The 16,064-nt window shown below is 35.5% G+C and overlaps 1 protein-coding gene across 1 annotated transcript; it reads left to right on the forward strand.

The window, feature by feature from the left end:
- Positions 1–461: 461 nt before the first annotated feature.
- Positions 462–15,733, forward strand: LOC143531645 (anaphase-promoting complex subunit 1-like). The gene is given in 38 exon segments (XM_077026898.1): positions 462–719; positions 2,147–2,482; positions 3,610–3,673; positions 3,760–3,844; positions 3,953–4,239; positions 4,330–4,435; positions 4,542–4,690; positions 4,928–5,115; positions 5,234–5,303; positions 5,432–5,593; positions 5,692–6,152; positions 7,029–7,488; positions 7,562–7,891; positions 8,000–8,083; positions 8,361–8,453; positions 8,530–8,589; positions 8,757–8,855; positions 9,494–9,634; positions 9,958–10,038; positions 10,608–10,679; positions 11,096–11,167; positions 11,319–11,412; positions 11,626–11,708; positions 11,840–11,896; positions 11,972–12,049; positions 12,140–12,261; positions 12,339–12,499; positions 12,573–12,649; positions 12,726–12,839; positions 12,942–13,043; positions 13,131–13,271; positions 13,486–13,659; positions 13,738–13,801; positions 13,879–14,018; positions 14,111–14,262; positions 14,351–14,528; positions 15,190–15,589; positions 15,711–15,733. Coding segments are annotated over 37 exon segments (5,457 nt in total). The 5' UTR covers positions 462–719; positions 2,147–2,249.
- The last annotated feature ends 331 nt before the right edge of the window (positions 15,734–16,064 follow it).

Raw genomic sequence — 16,064 nt, forward strand, 5'->3', positions numbered from 1 at the left:
GGTTCACACACTCTTAATAATTAAAAGGTAATCTTAAGTCTGAATGGTTATAAACCATTAAGAGACTACAATTAAAATACTATCATTTAAAGGTTATGAACAATTAGCAATTATATTTTTTAATGAATCATTAAAAAATCTATTATTTATGACTTTGGCTGTTTATTTTTATGGCTTGGTTAACGGATACGGATTTTAACTTAACCGGCTTTATAGATTGTGCCGTTGTGATTTTCCATTCTTAGAAAACGGTCACTAACCAAATGAGTTATTAATCAAACCGATACTGACCGTGTTCACTAATAAATGATTCAATCAATCTACTTTTTTGTAAATTAAGAATAGAATTTATATTTTATACGACATCTATTAATTTATTTTTACGGGTTAACGCCAGCACCGCAACCAAGTTAACCAATACCTAATGAATCTGTTTCTTTTGATAACCAGTTTTTAAACATTTTCTGGCGCTAGGGTTTTTCTAAAGCACAAAAAAAGGGCGGGAGACGAGAGCACAGTTTCAAACCACACCTCAATCAAACCATCTATTTCAATTTATCGAACACTTGATCGGCAACGAGTCAGTCAATGTTCACCACCAAATCACCAATCGTATTGTTATCAGACTTACCACCGGTTATATCTCTGATCTAAGCTCTCTGAAAGACTTAGGTTTCAGATTTAGTGCTCCGATTCAGCTCATCTTTGCTTGAGCAGTGGTAAGCTATTGAATACGTGTTATTTTGTTTTGTGAACTTAGGTTCCAGCTTTGTTGATTGAAATTGGACTCTAAATTATGAATAATTGTGTTAGGTCTATTGCACACAAGGTGTTCGATGAAATGCCACATGTGTGATATCTGTTTCTCATGTTTTATGACCTATTAGCAAATGAACTGGCAGTTGGTTCAATTTTTAGCTGCTCGATTTATGTTTCAAGTTATGAACCTTAATTTGAAGTTAACGAGTTTTAGATTAAGTGCTCCGATTCAGCTTCGCTTTGCTCGACTAGTGGTAAACTATTGAATATGTGTTTATTTGTTTTGTGAACTTAGGTTTCAGATTTGTTGCTTGAAATTGGACGCTAATATGTGAATAAATGCGTTAGGTTTATATTGCACACAAGGTGTTCGATGAAATGCCACATGTGTTATATTAATTCCTGATGTTTTATGACTCGTTAGCAAATGAACTGGCTGAATAATTTCAGGAGTTAGGTATTGATCTATGGCGGTTCGCTCAATTTGTAGCTGCTTGATTTGTATTCCAAGTTTTTAACCTTAATTTGAAGTTAAAGAGTTTTAGGTTAAAAGACAGTCTTAGCAAATGTAATAATGTACATGATTTTTTGGTAGTTATGATATTCTTTTGTTTATAAGTTCAACTGTGTTTTACCGGCAATAGAGTTGCTTAAGGCTGTAAACGAATTGAACCGAATCGAACGGGGACGTTTTCATGTTTGTTCGTTAAGCTTTTATTGGACAAGCGAACGGTTCACGAATAGCTAACCGGACGAAATTTCTTGTCTGTGTTCGTTCATTAAGGAAATGAAGGTTCACAAACACAAACAATATTTAGTTTGAATTGGCTAACCGAATATGGTCACTGTCAACGGTTCGATTCAGCTCCAAGTTTTCGTTGGTGTTTTTTAATTAACATTCATATTCATATGTAAATTCTACATATAAATTAATCACATAATACTGATATATATTTTTGTTTTATAGTTAATTATTTTGCTTAAATCTATATGATAGGATCAGAAAAGTCATTGAAAAGTATTAAAATATCTAATGAACAAACAATAACGAACATAAACAGACGTAAACGGACATCTTATTGAACGCTCACGAACATGGTCTTTGTTTGTGTTTGTTCATTTAGTTAATTGAACAAAATTCCCTGTTCATGTTTGTTCATTTTTTAAACAAACAAACATAAACTAACTTCCCGCCGAATAGGTTGTCGAACGAACGTTTGTTTACAGCCCTAGAGTTTCTAGTGTGTTTTGTAATGTTTATATTTTAGCAAATAATACAGAGTTACTTTACTCAATGGCAGAGGCTAAAGCGTATTAAGTTGTTTACGAAGTATTTAATTCTTACCTTTTCACTTTGTTATGTAATCTGAGCTTCTTTTACTTGCAGTTAACTACCTCTTCAGTTCACCACTTCATCCAACCACGCCTCTTTGCACTCACACCGCAACACACTCCTCAGTTCATCCAACACTTTAATCACAAAGCAGTCAATGGCATCAATCAGAGTCCGGCATCTCACTGTTCTTGGAGAGTTCAAGCCCTTCGGCCTCATTGCTGAAGCTCTGGATGGAAAATCTGCCGATGAGATCACTGACGAGTATGAGTACTTTTTATTTGATCCAGAAGTTACCAGACAGCGAGACGAAGCCGAGTCAGATGACACTGAAGCATCGTCTTCGTTGAGTGATCGCAGCGATCACGAGCTTCTTATAAGAGGAAACCGGTAACTTTACCTTTTTCAGTTGATGCACTCTTATTTTCCATATTAGGGCTCTTCATTATGTTAATATGTTGTCGGTTAAGAGTTATAGACAGGAGAACAGAGACTAAGAAAGGCTTGTTACTATTAGCCCCTAATCTTACAGTTTACATGTTTTGTACGGTACAAAACCCTAGTTTCTAAACTGTTGAACTAAGAAGCAGATTAAGAAAGTTTTGTTACTATTAGCCCTTAAATTTACAGTTTACATGTTTAGTACATTACAAAGCCCTAGTTTCTAAACTGTTGAAGTTTGAACTATTATTTTTTGTTTTGTTCATTATGAACTATTGGTGTTGAACAATTATGTTAGTTAGACGTTCGTTGTGTTTTCCTTTTTTGCTTTAATTAATATAGGGGGTGAGGGTTACGCCTAAGCATATCAGAGCTTGTGTACCTAATTAACGAGTAAAACTATAAAATAGAGGTACCGTGTCAGAAAGTCCTATATGTTTGTCAGAGTCTCCATGTTTCATATTTCTGTGAATTTGTCTTTTCTTTACTACCAGGACCTGAGATTATAAGTGTATTCTTGTTTCATGTAGTCTATATTTCAGGACTTGAGATTATAACTTTATAAGTGTATCCTTGTTTCACGTGGATACTGGTTTAACACCATACACAGATAGGTGCCTGATGGACATTTCTTACATCGTAGTCTTTTTATAGTGCATATAATTCAACTGATATGGCAGGCCTATAATGTTGTGATTACGTCAACTTCTAAAATTTCATAAATGCATGCATACATGTGCACAACTGCACACACATATGTACAAAAGAATGCAAGATTGATATGCAAATAGTTGCAACCATGTATATTGGCTCAAGTTTTCAAGCTTACATTTGTAAAGTTTGCATAACATAATTGGCTGACCGAAGTCAACTAACCAGGTTCAGTAAATCACATCAACCAACAAAGCAAATGATTTAGTTAAGCACCACGTTGTAAGCTTGGGTTCTGTTCACTTGTAGTACAAGAAGGGAAAATGGTTTTATGTATTGCATTTATGTAAATCACATAAGTCAACTAACCAATTCTTTCTATTATTTCAACATTTTCACTAAATGCATTTGCGATTATGTAACAGGATAATATGGTCAACAGGAGCAAGAGTGTACAAGAGGTTCAGTATACCTTCACCAGTTATCATGGTAACTTAAACCATAGTTCACTGTATATGATTCATCAAAACCTTTTTAAGATGTCAATGACTATCTTCATTCGTGCTGTTTTTTAGGCTTGCTGGTGTCGAATGGGAGATTTGTCTGAAGCTCTTCTTTGTGTTCTACAAGTAGATAGTTTGACGATGCATAGCGCATCAGGTGTTTATAACTAATCGTATCTTGCTGATGAAGTTTATTGATGGTTTAAAAATTAAAAATAAAACATTATTATGTGACTGGTTTAAATTTGGATACCCTTTTTGGCAGGTGATGAAGTATCTATCCCTATTCCTCATGCTGTCACATCAATATGGCCTCTTCCATCTGGTCTACTTCTCCAACTGGCAGATGGACCCAATTCATTAGTACGTCCTCATTTTTCATCTTCAAGCCCACTACTGACTCCCAATGATATACCCCGCTCAAAAAAGGATATGGGTTATAGTCCTCAACAATCCTTTAGTTTAAGACGTTCATGGGATCATATGATGAAAGCCGATGGAGCTTCATTGTCGTCACATCTGATTTTAAAGGATCCGCTAGAAGAACCACAGGTGTTTTAAACACCTCACTGCCTTGAGTTCTCTTTTATTCTTTTTTCTTATTGTCATTTGTTTAAATATTCTTGAATTTGCTGTGGCTAGCCAATCCATATCGAAGAAAGAGGGAAGCTCAACATCATGAAGGAATTTGATGAGAAGACAATCTGGACTAGTGATCTTATTCCACTTATGGCATCCTATCATAAAGGTTTTCACTCTCTGTTTCTTGCCTACCATTTGAATTCCGTAATAGCACCCGAGAAAGTTAGTCTGACTTTCATTGTCACATGATTGGAATATGGTTCTTCTTTCAGGAAAGTTGCAACACTCGTTATGGACTGCAGAAGTTACAAATTCTAACTTTAAATCCAGGGATTCTTTACTCGCTGATGTTATGTTATCTAAGAAGTTCTTTTTTAGAAGAATATGGCAAGGGAAAGGGGCACAAGCAGCTGCAAGTGAGGTGACATATCCATTAATCCCTCTATGTAATGCATTGTCATGTCTTCATTAATTCGGGCACATTTTATCTGTGTATAAAGTGTGGGAAAATAGACAATTGAATTTGTGAGGATGAAGACGGGTGGTCTAATTTTGCTATTTACGACAACTTTATATGATATAGTCTCTTATTTTCTACCGGGAAGACTTGATTTTGTTGTTTTGGGATTAACATATGATTTATATTGATGTTATGCAGGTCTTTTTGGCAACAGATAGTGACGCCACTCCTGTTATTTGTTTCCTTCTTCAAGAACAAAAGAAGTTGCAAGCAGTGAGGCTTCAGTGTGTTGAAATGGATAACGATGTCCTTTATGATATTAGACCTGACATGAGCTGGAGCATACCAGCCATTGCAGCGGCTTCTGTTGTTGTAACTCACCCAAGGTATTAGATGTCCACTTACTCCACTGTTTTTTTGTAGAAATAAACTGTTCTTGATCATTATTGGATAACGCGGTATTAAAAAGATTGCTTAACTGTTCTGGTTGTTAACATTTTCCAGAGTAAAAGTTGGACAACTGCCATATAAAGATATCATTGTTTTGGCCCCTGACAGCTCTCTTGTACTTTATGTAAGTAGGTTAAGTTTGTTGCTGTTGCCATCAGCTGGTTCTGACCAATAACTTTGTTTCGATGCATACACCAGTTATTCCCCAAAAGGTTAAACTAATATTTGTTTTTTTGTCTTCTATTGTATCAGTCAGGGAAGCAATGCCTGTGTAGATATGTCCTTCAAGGACATGCTGGCGTTTCACATAATGCCAAACCACTGGAAGCAGCGACTGCTTTTCAAGATATGAAAATTATTGGATTGGCAGATGCTATTGAGGGGAGAGTCAATGTCATTTTACACAATGGACAGGTTTGATACCAGTTTACACGCGTATGTATTCACTTGTGAAGTATCACGAGACATGTTTTTCATATGTTTGGTCTTTGTATATTTTTTTCTTTGTACAGATGCTCAGATGTACGTTTCGTAGATACCCGTCTTCATCATTGGCCAATGATTGCATAACAGCAATGGCTGAGGGACTTGAAGCTAATTTATATGACTACTTTGTGGCTCTTCTTTGGGGAAATGGTGAATCAGCTTATCTGTCTAGGGTGGATTCTTCTGCTGATTCTGAATGGGAGTCTTTCTCTGCTATTATATTAGAAATTTTTGGGAAAAAAAGAAAAAATCCTCAGTTACATTCAGGGTCATCATGGGAGTTTCTCCTGAACAGCAGCTTTCATGAGAAATATTCCAAATCTCATTTCATGAGTGGATTTTCTTCGAGAATGTCACTTCAAAGTGATGAATCATGTTCTGCTTCTCAACAGCTGGATACATTATACACATCTGAATCTTTGCTAGAGATCCTTGATATACTACATGCAGTTTATGAAAGCTTGAAACTTAATCATCTTCGTAGAAGGTACACTTCATGTTTAAATCACATTTGTCTTTTCGCTTTCTGTTTGTGTTTTGTGGTCTATTGTAAATTCGTTTTATGTTCTAAGAACAACTATATGGCATGCTAATTGTCAATGGGCATCTTAACTGATTACTGATTCAAAATTTACAAACAAAGAAATCCTTGTACCAACTGAACATTTAGGGTTATTTTCATTTATACACCCCTACAAACTTGGAAAATGTCGTATATACCCATGCAAAACTAAAAATATCATATATGCTCTTACAAAACAGTTAAAATATCATATAGACCCAAATCATAAAATACAATTTAATAAAAGGCCATTTTGCTCTTATTATTTAGAAACTTCAAAATTTCATATATGGCCCATCTTTAACTTTAAATTTTTTTTCTCTCATATAGTTTAAACTTATTTTTCTTTTACCAATAAACAATAGTTTCTCAAAGTATTAGATTGCCTATAGTTCGATTATCATGCGATTATACCTGGTTCGATTATCTGATTCGAACATACAGATTCTTTTGTTCGACTATCTACCACCGAGAAAACCAAAGAGGAGAGATGATTGTTCAGTTCTCTTGCTTATCGACGATGTCGATCAAATCCAAGTAAAAACAGGGTTTAAAAAATATAATGGAAAAGGGTAGAATGGTCATTAATTAAAAATTTATTCAAGTTGGGTATATAAGTATATATGATGTTTTTATTTTTGGTTGGGTATATGAAAATTATCAAGTTTGTAAGGGTATATATGAAATTAATCTGAAAATTTATAACCTTTGTTATATTATTTAAACTTCTGATCTAACTTTTGCACTCATATATGCATATGTTTTTATCAGCGTTGCCTAATACATGCCTTGCTATTTCAGGGATTTAGGTTTTCTTGTTGTTCTATTATGTGAAGTTTCAAAAATTTTAGGTGTAGATGGTTACCTGGACTATTATATACGCGACTTTCCCGCTCTTTCTAGAAAGTATCGTATTCAAAAAACATCTTTATCACAAAAAAATCCTCCCAGTTTGTTTAGATGGCTTGAAAATTGCTTAAGAAATGGATGCACTGCTACCAGCATTATTGATCTTCCATCTCTTATGTGTAAAGATGGAGATTCTGTTGTGAGTTGGGCCAGGAAGATAGTTTCATTTTACAGTGTGTTATGTGGTGGAAAAATTATAGGGAACAAGCTGTCATCTGATGTCTATTGTAAGTTTGCTACCGGATCAGTCAACAGTTCCGAGGAGCTAACAGTTTTGGCAATGGTTGGAGAAAGATTTGGATTGCAACAACTTGACTTACTGCCTGCTGGTGTATCACTTCCCTTAAGACATGTAAATTATGCTCTGAAACTTGTACGTTTAGTCAAGGTTGATCTTGAGTATCTAACTGGTGTAAAATTTCTAGGTATTGGACAAGTGTCGGGAATGCCCACCAACCGATTGGCCTGCTTCTGCATATGTTCTTCTTGGTCGTGAAGATCTTTCATTGTCACACTCTAAAAAGTTCACTGAAATGAATTCTTCCAGTAATGTGACTTCTGTTTCTATGTCTACACCTTACATGCTACATCTACATCCGGTTATTATTCCTTCTTCAATCACCGATGTGAATGGGTCGGATGATTCCAAGCGTGAAGATACTGATGCTGTTGATGAATCTACAATTGATGGCATGGAGCATATTTTCAACTCTAGCACACAGTTGCGATATGGTCGTGATCTGCGACTTAATGAGGTTTGTTTTGGTTTATTTATGTTGATTTATAATACTAATTGTTATCTTTCTTATGATTTCTTTTCTTTGATGTTTGTTCTCGCTTCATTCTTGAATTTGTGGTGGCAGGTTAGACGTCTTCTGTGTTCTGCAAGATCTGTGGCAATTCAGACACCAGTTAATCCAACCGCCTCAGATCAGGAATTCCAACAGGTAATCTCGTTTTTTTAATTCTTCTTCACCTGTGTAGTTTTGTTGGATTAAGTGGAGGTTATGTATCAAATTAACATACTTATACTTTCAATGTATCATCTTTGAGAGATTGCATGTATATCTCTGATAGGACTTACGATCTTGTGCACAACATTTCATTTTTATTTGAGTCAATTTGTAAAACAAACTAGAGATCTCATTACAAACAAGCTTAAGTCTCACTTAAAAGAGTCGAAGTTTATCTACTATGACAGCTGGCTGTTTTTCTTCTGTACAGGCTCAGCTATGGCAGCTTGCTCAAAGAACAACTTCTCTCCCTGTAGGCCGTGGTGCATTTACTCTTTCAACCACATGTACCTTGTTAACAGAGGTAAGGCCCTTTTCGTGCAGCTGCAATGATTACCTAAAAAAACAGGGTTATCAATGTTCTTTGAAATTCTCTGCAGGCACTTCCTGTTCCAAAGTTGATATTAGCAGGCCGACTGCCTACCCAAAAAAATGCAACTGTATGATCATTACAACTTTTTCTTTGTTTTGTAACTTCAATATTACCCAAATTCCAACAGCTCTGGTCCCCAATTGCAAGGGCATCGTCAGTTTAGAGAAGACTGTTGAATATCTAGTTTCTGTATTTGTTTTTTTTTTCCGATTATACTCATTTCATGCCTTTTAGGTTAACTTGGATCCAAGCATAAGGAATATACAGGAGCTCAAATCTTGGCCCGAGTTTCACAATGCTGTAGCTGCTGGTCTACGAATGGCACCTCTCCAGGTTTATTATATATTATGAAATATATATGTTTTGTTTCATATTTCAATAATTAAAACAAAAGTATACATAAAGATTGGAATACGTAGAAAGTGAAACCACATTTCAAAACGTATATAGATTCAATATATCCAAACTTAAAGCTTAGCTCAGACTAATAAATGAATCATAATTTTAAGGCAAATAACTTTTTAGAAATTAGAATATTCAAAGAATTATAATAATCTAGAAAGTAAACACCTAGTTTGTGAACTAATCATATTATTGATTACCATCGTGTACTCGTATAAAATCTGTAAAAGTCAACACCTTCTGAATTTCTGACTTCATCATGGGGCTTACAATGGAGAAATTAGTGATTTTACTATAACCATTTATCCATAGGTTGCATGGTTAGTGAACGCAAGGTGCTCAAAGCGTGTGCAATCTTGCATTAGGCGATAACAGTAGTTTTTCATTAGTTTATTGCCACAGCCCATATTGATAGTTTTTAGTTGATTTAAGCTTTAAACTTTTGTGTAGCTGACACTGCATGAGAGGAAATTGAATGTGTTCATTGCTCTCCCATTCATTAATCTTTTCATTTGAGCATGCCTAGTATTTCATTCTAGATTCTTGTAATCCAAATCGGTATCTTTCAGGGTAAAATGTCACGAACTTGGATCTTGTACAACAGACCCGAGGAACCAAATATTACTCACGCTGGCCTTTTACTTGCACTGGGATTACATGGTCATCTGGATGTTTTGACTATAACCGATATATATCAGTACTATGCACAGGTATTTTGTTATCATTGTTATGTTGTTTATTTGCTTTTTTGTATCAAGAGTTAACAAAGGAAACCACTTCAAAATTCTTGGATATCTACTTTTTCCATGTTAATTTTACCTTCGTAGTTGGGAGTTTCTGTAAACTAAAGTTGGTTGCACCCTGATATAACCTACATATTGTTGTACTTTGCGAGTGTCTCAAAATTTTCATCTTTTATGCATCACTTTCTTAAAAATATATTGAGAAGCAAACAACTTCTCAATTTGGATTTCATGCCAGCAACAATTTTTCAATGTGACACTACGAAAATTTAATGTTTTCACTATCTTAGGAACATGAAAGCACGACAGTAGGACTAATGCTTGGACTTGCCGCATCATATAGAGGAACAATGCAGCCAGCAATATCAAAGGTTAGTCATGTGATACCTGCTTCATTATGCTTAGATATTAAGTAGGGATTTTTGTATTCTTACTCCAGAGAGTTGTATGATTTTTGTTTTTCTAAAAATATAATCTACTAGAACAGAGGAGCGCCATTTACCGGCTGTAATACTGGATTCTACTTCTTATGTTGCATCGTTGTTCACTTTCTGTTTTGTTAATAGCTCAATGCTGTTGTTTTAATGGTAACTCTATTCTAGTTGTGGTTTGATCTATTTTTTAGGTAGAAACAAAAATGATTTTAATTTTCATGCTCACTTATGGGAGCGATTAAACAGAATTCTAGGCTCTTCTAGACATACCTGATTTGCTCTAGGTTGCTATTGATTTATTGTTAGCTGTTGGCCTAATTGTAGCTGGATCTTTTTTTTATGTTAAGCAGTGAAAGTTGTCACTTGTAAGAAAAGTTAATTTTCTGCTTTAGTAGAACTAAAGTGCATCATTGCATTGGCTTAGCTTCGTTATTAATTTGTTTTTACATGTAGATTTGGTGCAGTCGTTTAATGTACGAATAACAGCTCGCCATTCTTTCTTGCAGTCGTTTAATGTACACATAACAGCTCGGCATCCATCTTCCTTCCCGGAACTGGAATTACCAACCCTTCTTCAGGTAACTTATTACCACATTTTTATCCACACATCGCCTGTCATCTTTTCTTTTCTTTCCAGAAGTATTTCTCTGCTTTAACAGATATGTTTGTATTATATAATAACCTGTATTAACTGCCTTTGTACATACTCAACTCAAAAAACAAACTCTTCACTGGGAGCAGTTACTCAAGGCTTTCAATACATATATATAACAGTCATGACTATCTTGCGTGGGCACTATACCTACACAACAACACGCATATTTGTCACAATTGTATCCTGTTTTCAAATTGTGTTCATGTTTTTGTTCAATAAAATGGGGCATGGGATATTTTCTTGGAAATTAAATTGGCTAGGTAACTAGTATAGGGAAAAAAGTACAATTTGATTATATAGCAAGTCCATAGCTTCTAATTGTTTTTTAATAATTTTCAGTCGGCGGCGCTTGTCTCAATTGGGATTCTTTACGAAGGATCTGCACACCCCCTAACAATGAATAATCTTCTGGTATACGCTCGGGTCTATGCTGTTCCTAGTTTTAGATAAACATCTATGGCAATCATATTCTTTGATGTTATGCCAGTAGTTATGCATTCTTCGATTTACATATTTATGACCTCGAGCTGCCACAATCAGTAACTGTAATAAACTTCTGCAGGGTGAGATAGGTCGTAAAAGTGGCGGTGATAATGTACTTGAAAGGGAGGGATATGCTCTATCTGCTGGATTTTCTTTGGGACTTGTTGCTTTGGGTATGTTTTATGTACACATGGCAAACTATGTGGGTTGAGTGGATGGGTGATGGGTCAAACGGGTCGGATCAAGTTGACCTCAAAACACTTTTTTGTTTATTGTTTAGGTAGTTTTATACATTAAGAGATGTATAAAGTATTTTTTATTCAGCTAATTCTTTTGATTCAGCTGGTGGTAGTTGCTAATTCTTACCATATTCTTTCTGATTGCAGGTCGTGGTCTAGATTCGGTTGGTGTCATGGACACTCTAGTTGATCAGTTGTTTCGATATGCAGGAGGCAAAGATATCCATCATGTAAAAGCTGTTTAAAACTGTCCATCGCATTCTATTTGATTTTTTGCCATTCATACTCATTTCACTTCCCTTTTAAAGATCTACAAGACCACAAGTTCTTGTGCCTGACTTTGTTGTTTCGGATTCCTCAGGAAAGACCCCTTTTCTCCAATGGATCAATAGATGATCACAATCGTGGTTCTGGACAGGTTGTAAATATAGTTTTTTCAAATATGTTTATTCATTATATTTTTCTCAATTCCTGCTTTTGTGTGCTATTATAGATGATGGATGCAACACAAATTAATGTTGATGTTACTGCGCCTGGAGCTATAATTGTTTTGGGGCTAATGTACTTAAAGGTAAAACTTCTGCAACATGGCTATATCTTAGATTGTGGAATTTAATTGTTCCTTCAGTTTTTCTCACTTTTTTACTGTTATTGATGGCAGACTGAATCACAAGCGATTCTATCCAGGCTTTGTATCCCACAAACACGATTTGAATTGCAATACGTGAGGCCCGATTTCATAATGCTTCGTGTCATTTCCCGTAACTTGATATTATGGAGTCGGTAAGTACTATTAAAATATAGATCTGTTGATGGAGATCTGGAATTCTGCATCTACCTTAACACCTTGTTGCTTTCAGGATTCATCCATCAGAAGATTGGGTTCAGGGTCAGATTCCACAAGTTGTTTTAGATGGTGTGAGTGGCCTGAATGGTGAAATGGATGATTCTGATGATACGGACAGTGAAGCAATTGCTAAAGCATATGTGAATATGGTTGCTGGTGCATGTATCTCACTTGGTATGTAACCTTTTACCAATTATAAATTCTTGCTTCTTATAAAACCGATGCTCATAATATGGACTCATTGTAGGGTTGAGATTTGCTGGTACCAAAGATGGAAGTGCACATGACTTGCTATATAAATATGTTGTTGCCTTCTTGAATGAGGTGGTTAACTGACTTCTATATTCATTCGTTCTGTTAGTTTGAACTTCTTATATATAAATGCATACATGCATTGCAGATAAAGTCTCTACCTGTTAAAAGTTTGCATGGATTTCCAAGAGGACTGTCTCAATATGTTGACAGGGGTACATTAGAGACATGCTTACACCTCATTGCTCTTTCCTTGTCTGTGGTAAATGTTTGCAATCTGCTAATTATAAAATTATTTTATTTTTGTTATTTTCTTTCCTTGTATTGATGGTTTTGATTCTATACGATATTAAAAACACATCAGGTTATGGCTGGTTCTGGGCACCTGCAAACTTTTAAACTGTTAAAGTTTCTGCGCTCGAGAAATTCAGCTGATGGGCATATCAACTATGGTACTCAGATGGCTGTAAGTTTAATCTCTTAGCTCCAAACCAAAGTTCTTGTATCAGCTCAGAACTTTTTTTAAACGTTAATGTGTATTTGTTCATTTTAGGTGAGCTTAGCTATTGGTTTCTTGTTCCTTGGGGGTGGAATGATGACTTTTTCAACTAACAACAGCTCTATTGCGGCATTGTTGATAACCCTTTATCCACGCCTACCCACTGGACCAAATGACAATCGCTGCCATCTTCAGGCATCTCTCTCTCTCTCTCCCTTTCTGTCTGTCTGTCTGTCTGTCTGTCTGTACACACACACACACACACACACTAAAAAACTCCATACTACATATATGCAGTATGGAGTTTTTCGTTTTCTCATCAAGAATGAGTTTTCTCATGATTATGTCTCTCTATACACACATATGTTTGTTGCATCTCAATATCTGAGTATAAGAACTGCATTTACAGGCATTTCGACATTTGTATGTTATTGCTACGGAAGCTCGGTGGGTTCAAACAGTTGACGTGGATACCGGGCTACCAGTTTATGCTCCTCTTGAAATCACAGTTAAGGAAACTGAGCATTATGCAGAAACAAGTTTCTGTGAGGTCACTCCTTGTATTCTGCCCGAGCGTGCCCTTGTAAGTTTCCATTTTTATTTCTTCAGGCGTTGACTGGCTAAATCATTTGTTTTTCAACAATGAAATTTGCTGATGCAGTTAAAAACTGTGCGAGTTTGTGGTCCTCGTTACTGGCCTCAAGTAATTGAGCTTAACCCAGAAGGTAATTTATGTTTTTGTTAGTAGCTTATTGATGATTCAATGTTTGTTCAACACTGGTTCATGTTTTTTGTTCTACAGAGAAACCTTGGTGGAATTCTGAGGACAAGAATAATCCATTTAAATCTGGTATTCTTTATATTAAACTTAAAGTTGGAGCTTGTTCATACGTCGACGATCCTACAGGTCGACAGTCTCTGCTTTCAAGGGCAATGCACAAGGTCAAACCTTCATCATTTCAACATTAATCAAACATTTCCGTCTGTTTTTATATATACGTTTTATAATAAAGAACCGAATTCACACAATATAGGTGTTTGGTTTGGCAAGTTTGCAAGCCTCTGCTCCAAGCAATAACGATGATGATGCTGCGGTAACCGTTAATCAGTTGGTCAGTACCTTTTCATCAGATCCCAGCTTGATTGCTTTTGGTGCTCTCTGCTGTGATCCTTCTTGGAACATCAAGTATGCATACACAAAACTTTTTGAATCGATTCACAAAACTCTGCACATTCGTTAAGCGCCAACTTATTATTATCATACATTCTTGCAGATCTGATACTGATTTTCTAGAGTTTTGCTTACAAGTGCTATTTGAGTGTGTGAGCAAGGACCGGCCCGCACTTTTGCAGGTCTACTTGTCATTGTACACAACCGTTGCATCTATGGCTGATCAGGTTATCAGCGGTATACCAGTTATAAACGATTCCCAGTTTCTCCCCAGTTTAAAGGTAACATTTGTTTCCCTTTGTTAGGGTATGTGAACACAGAAGCAACAACACACAATCACGGTCAAACACAGAAAGTAAACGAACACGAGGATTTAATGTGGTTCGGTCTAAACTGACCATAAATTATATTATTGTTCTGCTTTACACCACTCTTGAACACCACTCTTGAAGATGAATTACAAGTACAAAACGCCTATATATAATGACATAATAAGGTTACTAATTTTTTCCACAAGAAAACATAAACGGGCTAGGAGTAAATTATAACCGGGCCCACCTGCCTCTTAATTCATTGCCACTAGCTTAGTCTTCTAAATGTACCAGGCCCAATATTATGTACTCCCTCCGTCCCATTATAAGTGTCCTAGTTTGATTTTTCAAGTCTTTCTTATTTAATTTTGACCGACAATATTTTTGTTTGTGTTATATAATACCTGATGTAAAATATATGAATGGATTGGGTTTTAAATGTATTTTACATTGATATAATTTTCATCAAGTATTATATGACACGAACAAAAATATTTACGGTCAATGTTGCAAAAGAAAGACTTGAAAAGTCAAACTATGACACTTATAATGAGACGGAGGGAGTAATTATTTTAAATCCCGAATCAGCTGAATTTAGTTATTATTATTATCATTATTATTTCACATGAAGCTTGCACTAGCTTACAACGATGCTCTACTAGAAGGACGTCTCTCGAGTTCAAGAGGAAGCATTGTTCAATCGACGTTTCTAGGATCTCTCAAAAAACGGGTAGAAGAGCTTCTAGAATATTCTCCATCGTTGACGGGCCACATACATGATTATTTAAGATCCGGTGAATGGCCTGAAAAGGACGATAACCTCCCCACACTTTTGTCATGGTATCTTCAGTGGTACAGTGTACCGACACCCGCCACACTTGAAGCTGGCATTGACAAATTGAAGTCTATGCAAGCACCATCTTTGATGCCCCTGCTACGTTTGTTGTTTCCTGTTACCAACATTAAGGCAATTAAGGAAATTGATGGGTTTATGCTAGCTACTTCAAAGTCCAATAGGTAAACTTTATTTGGTAGATTAGTGATTTTTTATATAATATGCTCTGTAAAAACTATGTACAATTTATATGTTCCTTAAGTATTATCTATTGTATTTATGTTATCTTTATTTCTTATGTGATTTTGAATTAATAGCTAAAATAGTGGGAGCACAATGAATTTTAAGTCAGATTTATAGTATTTTTTACTTGAAGATTATATTGCATGTTATTTTAGTTGTACTTGTTTTAGTGTAGTGTGAAACTCTAGTTAAAATAAGATAATCCAATTTTCTGACGAGTTAAAATAAGTAATCCCATTTTTGGTGTGACAATTGACAAGTCTGGTGCTAATGGGGCATGTTTGCATGGTGAATACGACACTAAAATAAAAAGGTTACCAAACATATTTTGTTTGACCAAAAGTTTTTTTTTTCCAACGTTTTCTAAGCATATTTTACTTTATTTTTGTGTTGTAAACGTTTTCAAAGGTTATTTGTAGACCAAAAGA

Source organism: Bidens hawaiensis, unplaced genomic scaffold (genome assembly GCF_021521415.1).
Source record: "Bidens hawaiensis isolate Kalapana, Puna unplaced genomic scaffold, B.hawaiensis_p1.1 tig00009196_1, whole genome shotgun sequence".
Taxonomy (NCBI): Eukaryota; Viridiplantae; Streptophyta; class Magnoliopsida; order Asterales; family Asteraceae; genus Bidens; species Bidens hawaiensis.